Source organism: Dromiciops gliroides, chromosome 4, assembly GCF_019393635.1.
Source record: "Dromiciops gliroides isolate mDroGli1 chromosome 4, mDroGli1.pri, whole genome shotgun sequence".
Classification (NCBI taxonomy): domain Eukaryota; kingdom Metazoa; phylum Chordata; class Mammalia; order Microbiotheria; family Microbiotheriidae; genus Dromiciops; species Dromiciops gliroides.
Genome location: NC_057864.1, coordinates 221,187,257 through 221,210,896, shown reverse-complemented (window position 1 = coordinate 221,210,896; position 23,640 = coordinate 221,187,257). Strand labels below are relative to the sequence as shown.

General features: G+C 37.1%; 1 protein-coding gene across 1 annotated transcript in view; it reads left to right on the top strand.

Moving 5' to 3' along the window:
* TNRC6C (trinucleotide repeat containing adaptor 6C) overlaps positions 1-23,640 on the top strand; it is a 166,248-nt gene that overhangs the window by 13,968 nt on the left and 128,640 nt on the right. The window contains 1 exon segment of the mRNA XM_044001379.1: positions 17,079-17,405. Coding sequence (XP_043857314.1) covers positions 17,079-17,405 — 327 coding nt within the window.

Here is a 23,640-nt window from a genome sequence, read left to right as displayed (position 1 = left end):
TCATCTAGCCCAACCCCCCTCATTTTACAGATGAAGAAACTGAGGCCTGGAGAGAACAAGTGAGTTATTCAAATTTACATAGGTAGTTAAGTATTAGAGCCAGGCTTTAAATTCAGGTCTTATAACTAAATATAGTGTTCTTTCTATGGTACTAAGAACCTTTCAAGCTTTTATAGTTAGGAAGACAAGATTTATAATACAAACAATATACAAAGTATTAAGAAAACTCAAAATAGTCTAACTTGTATTGTGGTTAAATTAGGAAAGGCTTTTTGGAGGAAATCTTGTCTTAATGGAACTAATGAATATAAATGGACTGAAGGTAGGAGCAATAGAAACGTATTAGCAAAGGTTTAAATTTTGTAATGACCAAAATATTAGGTGAAAGGATATTGCAGGGGAGAGATACGACAGAAGGAGTAGAATAGCTGTTAGGATATAAAATTTACAATGAGTAGTATGGATTTGATCTGTGAGGCACTAGGGAGGCATATAATGAAATAATTTTAAAAGATCATAAGATCATAAATAGAGAATTGTGTGGAATATTTTAAATGACTGGGGCTAATTTGGGGGCTAATCTGACTGGGGTACTAATTCTGGGACTGTTGACTATTTGGCTATCTGACTGCGTTTAATTTAATATAGGCCGTTTATAAAGTTCCACCACACTGCTCCCAAATTGTTAAGCTAAAGATTAAGAAGCCTCTTAACTAAATAATCAAAGCAGAGTTTATTTATGAGATACTATTTAAAAAAGAATACAGGGAAATAAAATGTACAACCTGACTGCGTTCCTGGGTGCTTTCACCTGCTGCCCTTGGAATTTATTTCAATACAATAAGGGCTTTAGCCACCTCTTGCCTCAGGGTGTGTTACTTTCCCTGCTCAGCTACTTTCTTCTAACTCCTCTCAATCTTCACTTTCTCCAACCTGCAACCTGTGCTGACCGCTTCTGTGCTCTCGGCTGCCTCCTGGTCAGTCTGCCCTCTGCCACCTTTGCCACCCCTCTAATCTTGTCCACCAGCCTTTCCTCCTTGCTCCTAGTCCTGCGTTACTGTTTGTCTCGTCCCCTCTTCTAATATAACTCCCAGGTCTATATATACCTTTTTTATCTCCACTCAAATCTTGGGGCTTTTTGCACCCACACACCAAGCTAATCCGCCAATCAGGGCTGCGGCTGGGTCTGGGGACACTCAAGCATCCCGTGCTACACCAGAGGCTACCCCAGAGCCCAGTGTCTCTGGGGGCTTTTTCCCCCCAGCTGTCTGACTTGGGTCTTGTACAGCCCACGGGGCTTTTTGGCTCAGCTGAAGCTAAGGGGGAGGGGCACCAGCACCTCCCACACAGAAGAGACCCTGAGGGCTTAAGGCTTTCTAAATCTCAGCCTAAAGGTAGGGTCCCCAAATCAAAATAAATTTCCACAATTGGAAGGTACCCCAGAGGATACCTAGTACAGCCTCCTCATTTTACAGATGAGAAAACTGGGGCCTGGAGAGAGGAAAGGACTTGCCCGAGGTCACATAAATACTAAATGGTACAGCTGAGATTTGGCCTCAAGTCATATGACTTAGCACTCTTTTGATTACAGCATGGGTATAGGAAAAAAACAGTGGATTTAGAATCAGAGGCCTGAAATTTTAATCCCAGTTCACTACTTATTACTTCTTTAACTTGGGCCAGTCAGTTTACTACTATGAGTCTCAATTTTCTTTTCTTTATAATGGGAATTTGGACTATTGAAACAAATGGAGGAGGATGGAAGGTTCATAAACATAGATGAATCTTCAAGTAATGGGGCCATAATATTATAGTGGTAGGAGTAGAGCATTTAGTTGAAAGAATGATTGACTGAACATCATTATAGTGAGGTTTCATAACCTTAAACTGGAATTTGGCAATAATATATTAATGATGGTGTTGTGATATTGACCAGTAAGATCTTATTGACATATGTGCCTATATTTCTTCCCACAACAGTCTTACTGTTATCTCCAGGTCAAGTAGATCTCTAATATCTCTGTCTCTTCTCTCCATACCTTTGCATTGGTCATCTCACATACCTGCAATTCACACCTCTTTACCTTTGCCTCAGTTACTCTCTTCTTTTAAGACATTCTTATACTTTTTCTACTCATGACTCCTTTTCACCTGAGAAATTTTTACATGAACGGCATACATAACCTTTTACTATTGCTAAATTTTTCATAACCTCAATCTACTTTAAAGCCTTTTCTGGGGCAGCTAGGTGGCGCAGTGGATAAAGCACTGGCCCTTGATTCAGGAGGACCTGAGTTCAAATCCAGCCTCAGACACTTGACACTGACTAGCTGTGTGGCCCTGGGCAAGTCACTTAACCCTCATTGCCCTGCCAGAGGGGAAAAAAAAGCCTTTTCTGATCCTCATAACTTACTCAAACTCTCTATGTCCTCCTAATTACCTTGTATTTAATTTCTTCACATACATTTGCATTTATTCTCTTTATATTTATTTGGTATGTATTTATATTTGCATTTTTTGTCTCTTCCCCCCCCCCCCGAGAATGTAAACTACTTGTGAGTAGAAACAATTTCATTCTTTTTATTTTTATCTCTGGTGCCTTCGCACAATCAGTGGCACATGATAAGCATTTAAATATTTATGCAAGTATGGCTTTGCACATGTATGGAATAAAGTCTATATAAATTACTTTGGCAGACACCAGTCCCCGGTGTGACTTTTTTGTTGTTGTTGTTTTATGGCATAAAGAGTATCTAATGAGCTGCCTCCCTCCTAATTCCTCTTCTTCGCTATTGCTAAAATCTGGGGAAAAGAAATTTGCACATAATTGTTCTCTCTTCTTTGTAATATGAAAGTGTGGGTCAAAGAACTATTCCTCTTTCCCAACATTTCCCAACCCTACCTTCCCACTGCCTCAGGAATTCCAGGGTCCATTTGACCTGGACCCTGCCTGTACCCACCCCCAAAGACAGAGGCTCTGTATATTGTTGCTTTGTCCCTCAGTCAACCATCCTTGAAAAAACCTTATTCCATTTCCCTTGATCTAGCATGGACTCCATGGCATCAGCTTATTAACCAAGAGGAAACATGAAGAAAGAGTAATGAAGTTGAACCCAATTAAATTTTGTGAGTCAGACATAAAATATTTTTTTTAATTTTTTTTTTTAGTGAGGCAATTGGGGTTAAGTGACTTGCCCAGGGTCACACAGCTAGTAAGTGTTAAATTCTAATCTCAGGGGCAGCTAGGTGGCGCAGTGGATAGAGCACTGGCCCTGGAGTCAGGAGTACCTGAGTTCAAATCCGGCCTCAGACACTTAACACTTACTAGCTGTGTGACCCTAGGTAAGTCACTTAACCCCCATTGCCTCACTAAAAAAAAAAAAATTAGGGGCAGCTAGGTGGCGCAGTGGATAGAGCACCGGCCCTGGAGTCAGGAGTACCTGAGTTCAAATCCAGCCTCAGACACTTAACACTTACTAGTTGTGTGACCCTGGGCAAGTTACTTAACCTCAATTGCCCTGCAAAAAAAAAATTAAATCAAAAAAATTAAAAAAAAAAATTCTAATCCCAGCTCTGCTACTTTGGGCCTCTGTTTCTTATAAGGAGGGTTGTTGGTTTTTTGTTTTTTGTTTTTTTTTTAAGATAATTATAGTTTTAAGATTCAGGGGGCAGCTAGGTGGCACAGTGGATAAAGCACTGGCCCTGGATTCAGGAGGACCCGAGTTCAAAGCCGGCCTCAGACACTTGACACTGACTTAGCTGTGTGACCGTGGGCAAGTCACTTAACCCTCATTGCCCCACAAAAAAAAAAAAGTCCATAAAAAAAAAAGATTCACTGATCACTCAGGTCATTATGTATTTCAAAAGTAGTATGACATACTAATGCTAATAAAATATTAGTGCTCTTAACAGAGCATAAAGATTAGAAATACAGCCAATTCTTAATATAGTGGGACCATTTAGTGTAGGGGCAGATAGCCTTACACACCTCAGGAGCCCATGAGAACACTATTATATAGTGAATACTTGATGAATATAGTTGAATACTTGTTATTCATGACAATTAGGTTTTCAATAAAAGGTCATCATTGGTTTCTGTTTAAGAACTTGGTTTTATTTCTTAAAGGGATAAATGTCAGGTCATTAGGAAACAACATTCTCAGATACTATTGGAAATCATTTTCAACAGGTTTTAGTTTTGTTTCTTCTCTAGGATTAACTTTGGAGGTATTTGTAATTTAATCTGAAACAAAGCTATCCTTTTGAGATTTTTTTTTTTCCTATTAAGCTTTAGCATTGGTAAACAAATGAATTCTTTTAACTTGGGCTCCCTCTTCTGGCAAGTTGTATGATTCAGCCTTAGCATGAAAACTATAGTATTCTATTTTCACAATTGTTGATCTGCTGAATTGTTGATGTGTTTATTTGCATATTTTTTAAAACCGTACAGCAAGGTGATGTTACTGAAATATGTTATTGTATGGAATTTATTTTGTGAATCAGATTGGGCACAAGATATTTATTTGTATTGGACTATGAGTTCCTTGAGAACAAGGACCATTCTGCCTTTCTTTGTATCCCCAACATTTAGCACCGTACCTCGTACACAATAGGTGCTTAATAAATGCTAGCTGACTTAGCACTTACTTGTTTCTCGTAACTACACAGCTAATTTCTTTTTTTTTTTTTTTTGGTAACCCTGCAGATATAACAGATTGAAGGATCATGTTTTTGTTGGAAGGGTAGATAGAGGACTTATGTATGAAAATAAATAAATGCTATAGTCTGATCCTGTGTAATTAATGTCCTTTTCAATGGAAGTTATATAATATATTGGGCTATATCTATACTTTGCGACTGACAGCATATACCAAAGTCTCTATAGAAGTGTTTAATTCTTATCCCTTTTTAACTAAGTTGTTTATATAAGAAGTATTCTTTGGTTTCCTTCATGTCAGGTAACTTAAACTGCCTTAAATGTTTCAACCTCTGTTGTTGCTGCTTTCTACTAGTTTATTCCATTAGACTGTGAATTCCTTGCGGGCAGGAACTATTTTTGTCTTTTTTTGTATCTCCAGTGCTTAGAAAAATGTCAGGCACATTGTTAGCACTTAATAAATGCTTATTGACTTGACTTAAAGAAGTTTAAAAAGAACTTCCAAATAACTTTGCAACCTTTAGAAATAAATAACTTGTTTATAGAATTATCAATTTTCTTAGAGCAGCAACATAAACTGAAAGATTTACTGAAATACCAGTGACTGAAATCTTTAGATGTAATGACTCTTTTCATTGCTAATCATTAAAACACTTTTACATTTAAATTTTTTTCTTTTTCTCTTAAAAAATTTAGTGATGTTCATTATTATTAGACAATATATATCTAAATACATTTTTCCTTACTCCCTTCCCCAGTAAACAAGCTTAAAAAAGAAAAAGGAAGAATGGTATATTTCTACTTTGTTTGTGTCTGTGACCTCTTTGGGACATGTGCTAGCAATGGGGATGCAGTGTATGGACATTTTAGTCACTTTGCACAATTCCAAATGGCTTTCTTTGGGGGCAGTTAGGTGGCACAGTAGATAAAGCCTCAGCCCTGGATTCAGGAGGACCTGAGTTCAAATCTGTCCTCAGACACTTGACACTTACTAGCTGTGTGACCCTGGGCAAGTCACTTAACCCTCATTGCCCTGCCAAAACAACTACAAAAACAACAACAACAACAACAACAACAACAACAAATGGCTTTCTGCAATGTTTGGACCAATTCATAACCATTTCGTTTTTTTATACATTAATGTTATCGAAAATAATTTTAGGAATGGCATTTAATTCAAAGAATTAACTCTTAAGCATTAGTACAGAAAATTACCTTCATGCAACAATTTTTATTGCTGACATGTAAGTTCATTTAGTTATGAGTAATATTGTGTTCATTTTAAATTGTGCAATGAAAGTTGTCATGGTAACAGTTTGATCAACCAAGAGCTGTCAACTGAACAACAAATATAAAGTAACTTTACAACTAAGAACACTACTATCACCCAGTAAAAACTGACAGATGGACATTCCTGGCTTTTTGTTTGTCTGCTATTTGTAGCATAATGTTAAGTGGACTTAACTTGCTATAAAAGTTTCACAAAATTTTACACTAATGAGGACTTTTTCTGGATGATTGATCATGTAGCAGAAATGTGAAAATTCATTTATCTTTTGCAATTGCAAGTTTGGAGTTAAATTTAATTTTAAGTTAGCAATATGTCTTTGTTTTTCTTCCATTTTATTTGTTTTGGGAACTCAGAAAAATTTTCGTTTGCATAACTGCAAAAATTATACATTATTTATGTTTCTGGATAATTTATTCCTTTTGTTAGTCATTAGTAAATAATGGCTCTTCATACTTAAAATAACTTTAAAATTGTTCAGTAATTCCCTAGGTACTCAAATTAGTATCAACTTAGTAAGTGCTATATTCTTAGTTGCCTCTCCAATTAATTTTATGCTGTTCTTCTCCCCCTCCCTCCCAAATATAATTTAAAGCTAGTGATTTGTAGCTAGTGAGAGTAAATCTGGACTACAATAGTCAAATGGATCTGTAATCACATTCCTGGAAGCTTTCCGAGATTTCTACTGATATTCCTGATTTCTCCTGATGTTGAAGCATTTCAGTAGAAGTTGGTATTAAAAAGATCGGCCTTTGATTTGATATGACACTTGGGATCAGTAAAGGAGATTTACAGTTTCCAAAAGGTAACCCAGCTTACTTTCTTCCTCCTGTTCAACTTGAAGCCTATTTTGTCCATCCAAGATGTACAGGGTCAGGGAGAAGCTCTTTAGGTTATATTTCTAAATGCATGTTATAAACTGGGTAGTAAATATTCTTCAGGCCAAACTGTTGAGTGATTACAGGTCTCTGCCAAGAGGCTTTGCAGTGTATTGAAAATCTTATCTATGCTAAAATCAATTAGGAAAAAACCAACCCTGTAGTAGTAGTAGTAGTAGTAGTAGTAGTAGTAGTAGTAGTAGTAGTAGTAGTAGTAGTAGTAGTAGTAGTAGTAGTAGTAGTAGTAGTAGTAATGATATACAAATACTACATAGGGAAGCTCTTGTCTTTCTATCAGTTTTTAATGGTATATTTCCACTTTGGCTAGTTAATTGGGGTTTTCAGGTTTCTTAAACCAATTGTAGTATTCTAGAACTTAATGTTTTCCTAAATAAATTTGTCTACGTTAGAGAAAAAAAGACAAGAGAAAATCCCAGTCACAAAATAGATAAATGAAGAAATTGTTATTCATCTTTCAAAATTGCCTTACCCTTTACAGAAACATTTTACCATAGGTTTTTTTGAATAACATATTCCCCTGACACTTAAAGTTATTCAAAATTTGAAATTAGGCTTATGGTCAGTTTTTTAGGGGTGTTCATATCATGTCAGGTTTGATATCTGTCCTGTTATTCATCTATATTTTCTCGATTTCTGTTCATTTTGGGGAGAAGAGACTTATGTGCTACTAATTTGAGCCATCAGCTTTCAAGGGAACAAGAAAATTGAATGTATCGATTCCTTTTGTTTAGTTTAGCAAATGCAGAAGTCCCACTTTTGTTTCTAAATGTTATTTTAGAAAATGAGTGATATTTAACTAGTTTTTACCATGACTAAGTAAAAGCTATTTCCATCATCCATGATTTAATATATAAAAACTGTACAAATGCAAGGTGGCATTGCCATCATTGCATTGGTAATTGTTTTCAAATCCAATTGCCAAATTTTGAACCAAATCAAATTATGTCTTGCATTTTAATTTATTGTGATCCTTATCCTTCTTGTCATTTGTGATGAATTTTGCTGTTGACTGTCACTTCCTTCTTGTGCTCCCTTGGATTCCATAAAACCATACTTCACTGATTTCCTTATCTCTGGCTATATCTACTGACTCCTCTTTTTTCTTACCATTAAGTATTTTGTTGTCAGCCACCTTCTTGTTCCATACTTTCCATCTTGGAAACAGTACCTTCTTATAATTTTAAGTTGCCATTGATCTAATTGCCAGAATGGCTGTTTCAAATCTTCTCTTCTTTCCTCAACTATCATTCAGTGCTTTCTCCTCCCATCCTCTCAGCTAAGGCCTTATCTCATCTTTTACCCAGAAAATCCAGGCTCTTTGCTAGGAAGCCTCTTTTCTCTCCTCCCCATCATCCCACAAGTCACATTTAATGCTCTAGTATTTCCATCTTTACTCCATTCTCTAATGAAAAGGAGGACCTCCACCCTTCTCAGTCCAAGGCCAACCCTTCTACATGTATTCTTGATCTCATTCCTTCCTGTTTTCTCTAGCAGATTGCCCCTATACTATCTTTTCTCCCCTCACCACCCTGTTTACTCTAGCCCTTTTTCTTTTTTCTTCATCTTTCCTCCTCCCCACTCCTATCCTACCCTCCTCTCCCTCCTCTATCCTTTTTTTCTCCCTTCTATCCTTTCTCCTTCCCTCTCTTCATCTCTTTTTCCTCCATCTCTTTTATCCCTCTGCTCCCCACTATCTTCTCCAGTCTCTCATTTATCTTCCCTTTCTCTATCTTCAAATATAAAGTCTCTCCATCTTTAAAAAAAAAGAAAGAAACTCTTACTAAATCTCACAGTGATGCTGTTGTTCAGTCATTTCAGTCATGTCTGACTCTTCATGACCTTATTTGGGATTTTCTTTGCCATTTTCTTCTCTAGCTCACTTTACATATGAAGAACTAAGGCAAACAGGGTTGTGATTTGCCCACAGTCACACAACTAGTAACTTTCAGAGGCAGGATTTGAATTCACAAAGATGAGCTTTCCTGACTTTAACTGCCTAATTGCCCCCCCAAAATCTCACAATACCTATTGTCCCTATATTTCTTTTCCCTTTCTTAGACAAACTCCTTGAAAAAAGTCTTCTGTACTCACGCCTTCTCCTTTTCCTCTCTACTTCTTCTAAATTATCTAACTTGGCTTCTGACCTCATCACTAAGTTGAAATTGCTCTTTCCAAAGTTACCAGTGATCTCTTAGTTGCCAAATCTAATGATCTCTTCACAATTTCTCATTCTTCTTAACCTTTCTGTATCATTTGGCACTGGTGACCACCACCTTTTCCTGCATATTCTCTCCTTTCTTATTCCCCCCCCCCACTTTTTGTCTCTGTTCTATCCTGGATCTCCTATATGATTTGGCAATAAATTAAATATATGGGATTAGGGAGAATTAGGAGTTTATAATGAGGAAATTATGAACCTGAAACACTGGAAGGATGGTGATACCTTCCTTCAAAAGAAATAATGAAGAGGGATGGTTTTCAGGGGAAAGATGATAAGTTCTATTTTAGATGTATTGAATTTATTGTGCTGCATGTATGTCATGGCAGACACTGACAGCCAATTGTTCTCCAGCTCTCCATCCTGGACTTCATGGTTGTTTTCATACCTATAATTTTGATCATTGCATGCAACTTGCTGTATGGACCTTGTATTTTCAATATTGTCACTTCTTTAGTTGCTTCTAGGATTAGAGCTTTCACTGAAGCTGCAGCCATGCCTCCTGTAACCCTTGGACTATACCCACCAAACTTTTCACTCCCTCTATCTTTAAAGACAGGAACATCTCTTTAAAGACAGGAACATTTTTCAGCCTTGAAGAAGCTACAGAAGAAGGGAACTTTGCCCCTTTTTCCCCAGAAATAAGGAGATGGGGGAATGTTATGGAAATGCAATAGGACCCTAAGAAACCTAAAGATCTCCAACCCCCAAGGAATCCATAAAATTCTTCCAAGAGAAAAGCACTTCAGGAATAAGATGTGGCAGAGCAGGACCCTGGTATGCTGATAAGCAATATCAAGGTTTTCAAGGTGATGTACAAGATATGAATGGGTGCTGCATATCTTACTGATGCCCCATTATTTCAAAATCTCTTCCCTGAATTTCCCTCCCAGTTCTTTGTAATGCCCTTCGCTCCCTTTTGTTTTGTAAAGATACAAAAGACCAGGCTTCTCTTACTCCCTTGGGACAGTCACCAAGGTGATCTGTTCCCTAGCCATATTTCTCTCTCCTAATAAATCTCTTTTTATCTTACCCCCCCCCCAAAAAAAATAGACAAACTGAGTTTAAGATGACACTGGGATATCCAGTTTGAAATGCTTAATAAGAAATTGTCAGTGTGGGTCTGAAGGTGTGGGGGGGGGGGTTCTGGGTATATAGTATTGCATATAATCTTAGAGTTGACTGATACTGAATGATTGCTTTTTTTTTTTTAATTTTTAATTCTTTACTGGGGAGAGAGGGGTAGGGAGGTTTCCCTCTGGAAGGGGTTGGGAAGAGGATTATATTAGGGCTAAGCTTGTTCATAATTTCACAACATTCAGTTTCAGTTTTATTGTTGTTTCCATTTACATTGTTTGGAACCCTTGTGTATAGTTTTATAGTTCTACTTACTTTACTTTGTATCAGTTCAGATAAATCTCCCCATGCTTCTCTCTATTCCTAAAATGTGTTGGTAGGACAGCTAGGTGGCACAGTGGATAGAGCACCAGCCCTGGAGTCAGGAGTACCTGAGTTCAAATCCGGCCTCAGACACTTAACACTTACTAGCTGTGTGACCCTGGGCAAGTCACTTAACCCCAATTGCCTCACTAAAAAAAAAAAGTGTTGGTTTTAGTAGCACAATAATCTTCCATAATATGCATATATCATAATTTGTTTAGCAAATCAGTGACATCTACTTTGTAATTCTTTGCTACTACAAAAAGTGCTGCAATTGTTGTTGGTATTTATGGGGCCTTTCTTTTTTAATATTGAGTTGCTTGGGCTATACACCTAGCAGTGCAGTCTTTGGGGTAAAGGACATGATCAATTTATTCACTTTCTTAACACAATTCTAAATTACTTTTCAAAATGATTGGACCACCTCTCATTTCTACCAAGTCCATTAGTGTGGTTATTAGGAATACAATAGGATCTGTGATTCTGTTGATATGAAGAACTTCTAGGCAATGAAATTTCCTCTAAAATGTGTAGTCTTAGAGAGTTGTGTAGAGCATTGAGTAGTTAATTGACTTGGCAACAGTTACTATGGGGAATGCAGCAGGGATACTCAGTAAGAGATAAAGAAAAAGGTTACTAAGCGTCAGTTGAGGTCAGGTGGCATGAATCTCTGGTAGACACAGTAGAGATACTTAGGGTTAGGAAAGCACATGCCAGGTAGAGCATATGAGACTCTGGTACCAGCCTCGGATGGCATCCAGGCAACTAAAACAAGAATGGGACAAATGGAGGAAGAGAGTAGAGAATAAATGGAATGAGGGCAGCAGAGCAGGCTTAGTAGGGAAGGTGGAATATAAGGACAGGTGGTCAGAGATTGTAGTTCACACTTAGATGAGGCCCAGGATATTCAGGTAGACACTGTACAAGCTCAGAGATTTCATAGTTTTAAGGAGCTTCAGATGATCTCATTCAGCTTTATCTTAGAGCCAAGGGAACTGAAAGTCCAAGAGATGAGGTAACTTGTCTAGGATCCAACAGGTAAGAAGAATCAGAAACAGGATTTGAACATAATTCCTGGAAAGGAACTATAAAAATTGGTTTTACCCTAATTATCCTAAGCACTGAGATTTTTAAAAAGTGTCAGTGGCAACCCCTCAAACAGCTGGGGATTCTTGTAATTTATTGATATGAGAATCAGTAGGTGAGGAAAACTAATGAATGTTTAGTTCCTATTATGAAAACACTCCTTGAACAGTTTAGCTTATCAAGAAAGAATTGTGAACTTCTTAGGAAGAAAGTGTTATAAGAGAGAGGTGAATCTATTTTATCATATAATAGTTTATTGACATTTTCCTTTTTTCCTTTTTCCTTGGGGGGGGGGGGGAGGCAATTGGGGTTAAGTGACTTGCCCAGGGTCACACAGCTAGTGTCAAGGGTCTGAGGTTGGATTTGAACTCAGGTCTTCCTGAATCCATGGCCTGTGCTCTATTCACTGTGCCACCTAGCTGCCCCCCGACCTTTAATTTTCAGCAATAGATGTTATCCTTGTTTCTTATACTAATATAATTGTATAGGTATGCATGCTAAATAAGAGGCAGTTTATAAAAAAATTAGTTTGCAAGAGGTTTGTCTAAGTATGGTATTTCTTAATATGTAGTCTATAGCTTTGAATTTAAAATATGATTTATTGAACACTCATGAATGTCATTATTAAGAAAAAACATCTTGTCATCTACAAATTTTTATATCACTGTGGGAATTTAATGTTAGTGCAGAATAGAATCTTAGGTGAATGTCCATTGTTGGATTTGCTTCAGGTCTATACTTATGTACTCACATTTTTTCATGTGCTCAAATAACTTATGTTAGAAGATACTAATTTGTCCCAATATCTTGTTTCTTTTTGCAGTGTTATATTCAAAGATTTTGTTCTGAAAAGGTAGTTTCTTAAGGTTAATTTTTAGGAGGAAATGGCAGAATTAAGTAGACACAATTGCTTACTTGATGAAAGATAGATCAAGTTATGAAAACTTTCTGCTTTTTGCAATGAATTCATAAATGCCTGTTCAATAGTGTGACTTGAATGATCAAAGAAAAATAGACATTATTTGTCTAAGATATGACATACATAAATCCTATCATGAAATAGCATTGAGGGGGGGAGGTTGTTTTGTTTTGTTTCCATGTTAAAATGACATAGAGATGGAGTTTCCTACAAATTGTAATTTTGGAAGAAAGAATAGTTATAGGCATAAAACTAATTCAACAGTGCATAGAAATGTTACCCAAATAAGAATACTTGCATAAATCGGCATTTATCAGCATTTATCTCTAGCATTTTATGCAAATTATTTCCTTATATTCAGTAACAAAAAATGTGATTTAAAATATTTCAGAGACCTATATTTTTTTTGCGTGTGTGTGAGTGTGAGAGAGAGAGAGTGAGAATTGAGAGAGAATTGTTGGTATTGTAATTATTTGAATGCTTCTGTGGAGAGGAGGGGCAAGATTACATCTAACAAAGCTTTGTCTATATTATATATACCATATATTATAATATAATATATAAGTGATTATTATAGGTAAACAGTTCTCTATATGTGCATCACTTACATGTAAGAAAATAAATTCATATTCCAGCTGTAAACTAAGGGAGCTAGGTGGCTTAGTGGTAGAGTACTGGGCCTGGAGTCAGAAGACTTGAGTTCATATCCTCTCTCAACACTAATTGTGGACAAGTCGCTTAACATTCTGCTTTCCTTACTTTCCGCAACTGTAAAATGGGAATAATAACAGCACCAGCCTCACTGGGATGTGAGGATCAAATGAAGATAATATTTGTAAAGCATTTAGCATAGCACCTAACACATAGCAGACATTATTTTAATGCTTATTACCTTTTCTTCTTTAAGATATCAGGTTCTTTTCCAGTGGCCCAAGGCAAAGGGTTTTAGTGCATTTGAACTAATTGATGTGTGAGCAGGTATTTTAAGAAGAATGGAGTCTTTATGGCTGGTAAAGATGAAATGACTGAGGAAGCATGTTAGATCTCCCAAGCATATTGATTTATTAAGCAATGAGTGCCAGTTGCATAATAAATTGGGACTAATGGCCTTCTTCAACTTTGGCAATGGACTCCAAATACAAGGGGGAGACAGATTCTTATGCATTAAAAAAATTAATCAAATAAGACCAATTAGTTAAAAGAAAGCAATTAACCAGGATACAAAATTAATTGATGCTGACTTCTAATTGGAGGAAATATTAGGGACTTTACATGTTGGGAGGGGGAAAGCAAACAGGTGCAATTCCCTGAAATCAGAAGAAGAGGTATCCCACTCTACCCAGTCTATATTCAGTCAATGAAATGTGGAATTAATAACTGATTGACCAGTATTGGGCCAGTTTTCATCTAAGACATATGAGTTGTTTGAGATGTATAATTGTGAGAAAAACTCCTTTTATCAGTCTTCAGGTCTGAATTGAGCTTCTGGTCAGTATGACCTTAGTTAAGAGTCTCTAAGCAGCAGGTAGTGGTTGTCCAGCTTCCTAGCCACACAATGCAATGAAGTTTTCTCACAAAACAGAAATTGGGCTAAATCCATAATCGAATAGAAAGAGAACTGAGCTAGATCCAGAATTGAGTCACAAGGTGGAGAAAATTCACCCAATTCCCACTATCATTTGCTGTTGTAATTTCCTCACTTTTTTAGATGACACAGAGGAGGGGATTAAACTGTGTTATAAACTAGATACAATAATGAATACAGTATAAATAGAAGAAATTCATGCTAGAGGTAATGCAATTTTGAAAATTTTGAGGTTTCTGACTTTTTCAAGATATTTGGAAGAGCCTAGAAGATACCAAACAGTCAGAAAAATGAATAGATGCAACTATTGCTACACACACACACACACACACACACACACACACACACACACAATAAAGAGTAACTGCTACTAGGCCTACTTTATCATCTCTATAAAATCTCTTAAAATGATCCACAGGCAAATCAGGGGTATACTTGATGGAAATATAAGAACAAGCCTAGTGTTGTCAAATATATTCCACACTAGATTATATGTTGACTAGATGGTAGATAAAAGATACAAAAGCCTATTATTTGTTGATTTTTTTAAAAATAAGCATTTGCTTTAGTAGAGCAAAACATAGTTTTAAATAGTCTTCCAAACAAGTGTCTCCTATGTTATATGTTGAGATCATATAATATTCCTTTATAGGAGCAACAAAATAAATTGATAATAATAATAACTAGCATTTATATAGTGCTTTCAGGTTTACAGAGTGCTTTACAAATATTATCCTTTTTCATACAACAAACTTGGTAGGTGTAGTTAGAGTTAGGCTTAGAGGCAGAGTTTTGGGTTAAAAATAGGGAGCATTTCCAGATGAGCAAATTGGAATTTTAGAGACTTGCCCAGAGTCACAGAATCAATAAGAGTCTGAGGCTGTATTTGAGCTTGCTCACTCCAAGCCCAGTATTTTATCCACAGTGTCAGCAATCCTTTGATTAATCTTTCAAGTGAGGAATAAAGCAAGGAAATGTATTTGACATGGAGTTTGATGTTGTTAACAAGGATATCTGGTGCAGATGAGAAGGAAGAGAAATTCTCCATGGTGAGAAGTGCTCTTATTTAGATATTGATAACATCAAACCCCAGCCCCTACCAAGGTCCCTTCAATGAGATTAACTACTATTCAAAATTTGCAGTGGGGCTGGAGGGGTGGGGTCGATATGGGCATACCGTCATACAGATAGTGACATACAGTTGGAAGAGAACCTTGTTCTGTTAGCTAATTAGCACATATATCTTGGACTGGCACTATAATGGTCAGAGCTGGTCTGAGAATTTAATATGAAGGAGAGAGTAGGCTGGATTGTATTTGGGAAAAAATGTTTTTGGAAAACTGGATAGTACATTCAAGAATCTTAAACTATTCCCTCATATTCAAACATGTTCTACAACATAGATTTTTTTTTTCCTGGGACCAGCAAACCATGGCCTTAAGGCCCTGTTTTTTTATCCCTGTTTTTGATCAGCCTGCAAGAGTGATTACCTAAGTATGCTGACCCCTACTGCAGGTGATGATCTACAGTTATGTATGTTTCCCCCTAAACTGACTCTTCTTCCAAACTTCCTTAGTACCGTTGAGAATACTACCATCCTTCTAGTCACTCAGGTTTACAACGTCAGCTTCAACCTTAATGTCATCCTACATAGCCAATCAGGTTTTTTTTCTCTTTACTCAGAAGACCACCACACTGGTTCAGGCCCTCATCCTCTCACCTGAACTATTTAATCTCCTAGTTGGTTTCCCTGCCTCAGGTCTGTCTCCTGTTTTTCACATGGTTTCTAGTGAATTTTCTTTTTAAGATTATTAACTTATTTTAAGAAATAAACATTTCAGTATTTCAAGAAACAAAAAAAATTATATCCAAAACTGTGAACTTATTTGTTTTGTTTTTGATTTTTGGCTTTTGGGTTTTTTTGCAGGGCAGTGAGGGTTAAGTGATTTGCCCAGGGTCACACAGCTAGTAAGTGTCAAGTGTCTGAGGTTGGATTTGAACTCAGGTTATCCTGAATCCAGGGCTGGTGCTTTGTCCACTGCGCCACCTATCTGTCCCCTGTGAACTTATTTTTTACAGTCTTCCTGTTCTATATATCCTCTGCTATTAATAATAATAGTGATTAAGGGGCAAAGGTATTTCTGTTGATTAGTTCTCACCACCAAATTCCTTGACAGCATCAAATGGATCAATACCGGAAACAAATATGTTTTATTAGTGGAAATGACATTCAAGAAGATACATTTTAGGGACAAGAGTTAGCGTTGATGATTGACTCAAGGGAGGGTTTTTATAAGGATGGGGAAGACATGTTCATGTTTGCAAAGGAGCCAATAAATAGAGTTTAAAGATTAGCCAGAGTGAGGATGATAGAGGGGGCAATCTCATCTAGAGACAACAGGATGGAATGTGATCAAGGAAGCATAAAGAGGTATTTGGCTCAGCAAGGATTACCTTTTCATATGATGTGAACAAAGGAAGAGATAGTGGGGAAATACATGAGTGATGTGCTTTTCCTGTCCTTGTTTTCTTTGGTGCCATTTCTTCTTCCTCATTTAGCACGTAAGAAACAATAATGTTATAATCTAAATGTGGTGGCTCTCAGTAAAAGAGAAAAGAGATTTTATAAAACTCTACATATCTTTTTCCATTTTTCATCTATTTGTTGACCTTTCATATCCATCCTTAAATGGTCTCAGAATGATTTGGCTTAATTGGTTTTCTTACCAAGCTTCTCTAAACTTCTCATTAAACTTTTACAAACTTGTTTTTCATGATCATTACATTAGAATTCTTTAAAGACTAAAAGATCAGCTAGTCTAAGTTCCTCATTTTACTGAAGAGACTAGTGGCAAGACTGGCATTGCAATAAAGAAACCTGGGTACAAGTTCATGACTGTTTCCACTATATTGTAATATTAGTTGCTTTTTTTTTTTCATGAGACCATATTTAAATTTGGGGCTTTTTTTCTTTCATTCCTTGTAGTGCCAGAACCTACTAAGACCAGTTCAAACCAGCCCCAACCTGCTGGTATCAGTACCAGTACTTCCACCAGCACTATCACCAATAGCAGCAATGGCAAACGTGCATCTGCCAATGGCCAGCAGCCCACTGCATCCCGTTACCTGCCTCGTGAGGTGCCTCCACGTTTCCGCCAGCAAGAACAGAAGCAGCTATTAAAAAGAGGTCAGCCATTACCTCCTGGGACTCTTACCAGTGTGAGCCCAACACAAGGTACTGGACAAGCAGGAGCAAGTCCTCCTCCTCTCACAGGAGCAGGTGGACAGCATCATCCAAGTAAACTCCAATCAGGTAAGTGTTTTTTATGTAAGAAGACATTCTGATAATCTCAGAAGAACCTACTTTTTGCTGAGTAACAAGTGTACTTTGCATTGTAATTCTTGGAAAACTATGTAAACATTATTTTTCTATTTACTTGAATGATAATTTCAGCTTATCGTCACTTTTTATTTATCTTCAATTAGCTGTGGCTACATACTCCCATTTTTATACGTTTTATTCTATGCCTCCATTCCTCATTAAAATAGTTAATCAACTACAACCATAATCTAATTATAAATTATATATTCTATAAATTTAATTAAGTAGTAGAAATTTAATGTGACCTGCATTAGCTTTAGTTCACAAAGTAAACAAGAAACTGAATAAAGAAATTAACAGCTGTGTTTTTTAGTATACTCAATATGATAGCAACAGTTAAATCTAATAGACTCTGAATTTTAAGTATGTTGAAAGCTTAGTGGTCACACAAAAATGTGGAAGAAATTTTTTTTGTTGTTGTGTCTCGTAAAATTTCTTTAAACTTGTGTTTCAAGTGGGAAACAAGTCTTGAGATAATCATACTTTACCTATGCAAAAGATTTTTTAAGATTATTTTAAAAATTAATTTCCAACAAAATTTACAACATATTTTTAATTTTTAATACCTCTTAACCAAGTTCCTGACTGAGTTAAACTTTTAAATAATTTTTATAGTAAAAAAAACTTAGGATTTTTTCCCTTTTTACTTCAGGAGTCTACATTCAGAACAATATAGAAATTATTGGCTAGCAGTTCTATTGTAAAAATTTTGCACATTCATTTTAGGATCTATAAAGAATACTCTTAGTCATTGGGCTTATAGAGAAAAATAAATTTGTTAGAATTCAATTAAACATTTATTAAGTACCTACTATATGCAGTCTACTGTGCCAGGCTCTGGGAATATATGAAATGATGTTGTCCTTCTTGCCCTTGACAAGCTTGCAATCTGATGGGAACAAGTATGCATACTGTAATAAATAACTAAGATACAAGTTATAAGTTCAGATAGAGTGGCATAAAAGATTCAGAATGGGAGAAAATGGGGTGGGTTAATGGGACAATGAGGAAAACTTTTTAGAAGTGGCACATTGGGTCTTGAAGGGAGGAAAGTAGATAGAGGGAAAAGACCTTTTTTCCCCCCACAAAAGCAGGTACTAAGAATGGTAGAGCAAAAATTAGTGTGGTCATTAGCCCATTTTGGCTAAAATATAGTGTGTTAATAGGAGTAATATTTGATAAGCCTGGAAAGGTACATTTGAGTCAAATTGTGGAAGTCTTTGAATGCCAGGCTAAAGAATTTGCATTTTATTTAGTAAACAGTGAGGATCTCACTGGAGTTCTTAGGACAAGGAATTGATGTCACTAGTACTTTGAATTATTCAGACAGTGGTGCTAAGGTTGACTTCAAAAATAGAGGAAGGGTAAAAGTCAAGAGATCAGTTAGGATGATATTATGTAAGTCATGGGGAAAGATGATAGCAGAGCCAATAGCATTTCTTTGGTTTTTCTAAAGTAGCATTAGTTTATAAGAAGATACAAAGTTATATTGATTTTTCCCGTACAGTCTTCTATTGCAAGCTTATTTTCATCAAGCTTATGAATGTATACACTATGCTTGCTCAATCTAGAGTAATTGTCTTGTTTTTCCTGGTCATTTGCCCTCTTTGCATAGGCCTAAAATGTAAGGTACACTCATAAAGACATTAATCTTTTCACCTAAATCTTGCTCCTTCTTTGCTTTTCTTTTTTCCAGTACATCCTATAACTATCAATCAGTTGGCAGGTATTTACTTAACAATGACTGTGTGCCAGGTACTGTGCTGGAGATTCAAAGAAAAAATAAAAACAGCCTCTATCATCAGGAATAGATTGAAAAAAAATTAAACAAGTACGGGGACAGCCAATGAAAAGGCACAGAAATGGAATGTCATGTGATACAAGTAGCAAGTGGACCAATGTAGCCAGACTGTAGATTGCATGGAGGGGAAATCATGTGGAAGAAAACTAGAAAAAAAAAGGAAAGATCCAGAATGTGAAAAGCTTTAAATGCCAAAGTTTATTTAGAAACTTAATAGGGGGGCAACTAAGTAGCACAGTGGATAAAGCACTGGCCCTGGAGTCAGGAGGACCTGAGTTCAAATATGGCCTAGACACTTAACACTTACTAGCTGTATGACCCTGGGCAAGTCACTTAACCCTCATTGCCCTGGGGGGAAAAAAAGGAAGAAACTTAATAGCGGGGCAGCTAAATGGTATAGTGGATAAAGCACCAGCCCTGGATTCAGAAGGACCTTGAGTTCAGATCCGGTCTCAGGCACTTGACACTTACTAGCTCTGTGAGCCTGGGCAAGTCACTTAACCCTCATTGCCCCACCCCACCCCCCAAAAAAAGAAAAAAAAGAAGCTTAATAGGGTGGGTGACACGGACATGTTCATGCTATAGGAACACCACTTTGGTAACTCAGTGAAGAATGGATTGGCGTGAGTTGAGACAAGGCAGGGAGTCCACTTAGAAGGCTGCTAAAAGAGTTGATCCAAAAGGTAATGAGGGCCTGAACTAGAGCGATTGCCTTCTAAAGAGTAGAAAGATGTAGGAAAGGGGATGATAAGATTTGTCAACCAACTGGAGTTGAAGATAACACTGCAGTTTCAAACCTGGGTGTTAGGAAAGATGGGGACATCAATAGTAATAGAGGGCAGCTAGGTGGCGCAGTGGAGAGAGCACCGGCCCTGGAGTCAGGAGTACCTGAGTTCAAATTCGGCCTCAGACACTTGACACTTACTAGCTGTGTGATCCTGGGCAAGTCACCTAACCCCCGGGCTTAAGTTAAGTGACTTGCCCAGGATCACACAGCTAGTAAGTGTCAAGTGTCTGAGGCCGAATTTGAACTCAGGTACTCCTGACTCCAGGGCCGGTGCTCTCTCCACTGCGCCACCTAGCTGCCCCCCCCAAATGTTTTTACATAATAATAATAGTAATAGAGAAATTCAGAAGTGGGGTAGGGTTAAGTTCTGGGGGAAAGATGATAAATTTTCATTTGGATATACTCTGAGAAGTCAAGTTTGAAATATCCAAAGGCATTTGGTGATGGGGGATTGGAATTCATTAGAGAGTCTAAAGCTAGATAGATCTGCATAGAGATGAAAATTAAATCCAAGGGAGCTATTGAGCTCACCAAGTGAGATAGCACTGAAAGAAAAGAAAAGAACACCTAAGACAAAATGCATTCAGTCAGCAGAAGTTTAAGTATCTACTTTGTGCCAGGCATGAAACAGACCTTTACCCAAGATTTAATGGTCTCGATATGGATGAAGATCCAGTAAAGGAGATTGAGAGGGAACAGTAATTCAGGTAGGAGAACTTACAATCCATAAATGAAACATTTATTCAGTACTATGGAATTATGTAACATAAATTTGTAGTGGACCCAGTCAGCTTGGTTTTGACATTTCCTCCTGCTCATTAAAAAGCACATGTTGGGTAGTGAAGGAATCAGGTAATGGGAACTAATCCAGGGTTAGGAGTTTGCAAAGGGTTAGAATAAGATAACAAGGATTTGAGAACTAGTAATAGTGTAGAGTTGAACTGTTTCAGCAAGGGGTTGACATTGGGAAGGGAGGAAGAGTATAGAGAGTAAAGGTCTGGGAAAGTGCTAAGGCATCTTCATGTTGAAGATGAAGAATAAGGTGAGGAATAGGAGGAGATAGAAAAGGAAGACATTATGATTGCATAAAGGAATATCAGAGTTCTTAAACATGGTAGTGTAACACTTATGGGTAATAACAAGATCAGTGGTATGACTATCCCTGTTTATACCTGAGATGAAGTGAAGAAGTAGGTGATGGGAGTCAAGAAGATTGGATAACTGGGAAGTTAAAGTATTTCAAAGAAAAGGAAGAAGGGAGAAAGGAATGCTTCAGTTCCCCAATAGTGTCCAGTGAGTTGTTGGGGGGATATGACTCCAGCCCGCATAGAAAAGTATGGATAAAAATACAGTGTCATTTTGCGGGAGTTAGGTATCAGTGAATGCCAGAAGATAGAATGAGCAAGAAAAGAAGTGGCATAAAATGAAAAGAAGTTTGTTAATTATGGAACAGGAATATGAGAAGATACAGTGGAAGGGACAGGAAGATCTGGAGTAGAGCACCAGTGGGGTAGAGTTGAGGTATTTTTCAGTGACAGAAGGAAGCAGCTAGGATTGGAGAAAGGGGTATTTGTTCTTTGGCAGTTGGAGGTTCAGTATCTCTGGGATAAGAGGCAAGTAAAAGGATAATAGGTTAACCATTGGAAAATAAGGTCAGGAAGAATTTAATTGAGTTCTGATGATGAATACAAGGTGGTAAGAAGATTCAACCCTCTAGATTTTGGCACAGCATTCAACCACCTAATTTGTGCTGCTGTTATGTTTTTATACGGAAACCTCCCTCACAGCAGACATAAGCAGAAGTGTGTTCCCAGTCAGAAGATCTGCTGTGTCCCAGTACTTAATTTGGGACAAACCTAGTGCTACTATGTGACCCTCCCTGAACAGTAATGCCTAAATTAGTGTACCCCTGTCTTCCTCACAGACCCTTTGTAGCTATTAGGGCACCCAGAAGCTTAGCATGTCTTTCTTTCATAGTATCACCATATCACAATTTTTCCTCCATTTTTTCTTTTGCACTGATTTTTAGATTCCTTTCCTCATTTAAGTTGCTGTCTTACTCTAAGAATTTTTGCATTTACTTAAAATGCTGATTTCTTTTTCTTTCTTTATTAATATATTTCTCCCCTTTTATCCCTATTTTTCCTCCACCCTAAGTATTTCAAAATTTCTTCTTGCCTTCAACCTGTGATTTTTAATAATTTTCTTTGCTGCACCCTTTTCAAATAAAGTTTTCTTTGCTTTATCCTATTTATTTTTATCTTCCTTTCAATTCTATTCTAAGTTTTATTTTCTGATTCATGAACTATACCCTTATTTGTTCCTTCCTTATCCTCTCTGTCCTTCATGGGGTTAAAGTTTCCCAAGTACCAGGTTTGAGCTCTCCTCTATTCAGTTTCCATATTGTTGCCTTTGTAGATCCAGTCAACAAATATTTATTAAGCATCTATGATGTGCCAGGTAATGTGGTAGGCAAAATTAAAATATAAAAGACAAAATTTTAAATAAAATAAAATATTTTTAAAAAATTTTTTAAATGACAAAATTAAAATAACTCATCCTCAAGGGGTTTACAATCTAGGCAGGGAAATTACATCTATAATGATATATACAAAACAAATACAAGATAATTATGGGAGAAGAAAGCACTGGAAAGTGTGGGGATCAGGAAGGACTTCATATAGAAAATGACCTTTGAACTGAGTTGAAAGAGCTTGCCTATTCCAAGTGGCACAAGTAAGGAAAACGTGCATTCTCAGTACAGGGGACAACCAAAGCAAAGGCACAGAAATAGAAGATGATATGAAGTCATTAAGAAAGTCAGTTTAATTGTCAAATGCATGGAGAATAATATATAATGAAACTAGAAAGGTAGGTTAAGTTGAGGTTTTGAAGGGCTTCACATGCCAAACAGAGGAGCTTATATTTGATCTTAGAGAAGATAGGAAGCCAATGGAATTTGTAGAGAATTTATTGTACTTTAGGACAATCACTTTGTCAGCTGTGTAGAAGACATATTAGAGCAAGGGAAGACAAGGAGAGAAGACTGTTATAGTGGCTTGAACTAGGGTGAGGATTGCATGAATGAAGAGAAGGGCAAAGAGGTAAGAGAAAGCTTTGGCAACCAATTGGCCATGTAGAATGAGAGTGAGGAGTCAAAGATGATGAGGAATGACAAACCTAGTGACTGGATAAGGGAAGTTTGGGAGAGGGGTGAGTTTTTGAGGGGTGGGAAGATAATGAGTTGTTTTCAACATGTTGACATCTTTCGTTTTGGACATGAGATATCTCTGGAACGTTTTTTTTCTTGCTTTGCCTTACTTTTAGGAATAATTTTTGAAGGAAGCAGTATCTGTTTGGAGTCCCTTATGGCATGGTATGAGTTACTCAATGTGCTGAATGGTGAAGCCTGGCTCTACCACACCACCATTACATTGATTAGTCTCCATCCCACCCCATCTCTGGATGTATGTCTTGCACACCACTCTGTATTCTAACTGTACCTGGAAAATCTCACATCTTCTCTTGTGGTGTAATTCTGCAAATGGAAGCTCAGTATTCAAAGAAGGCAGCCTCCT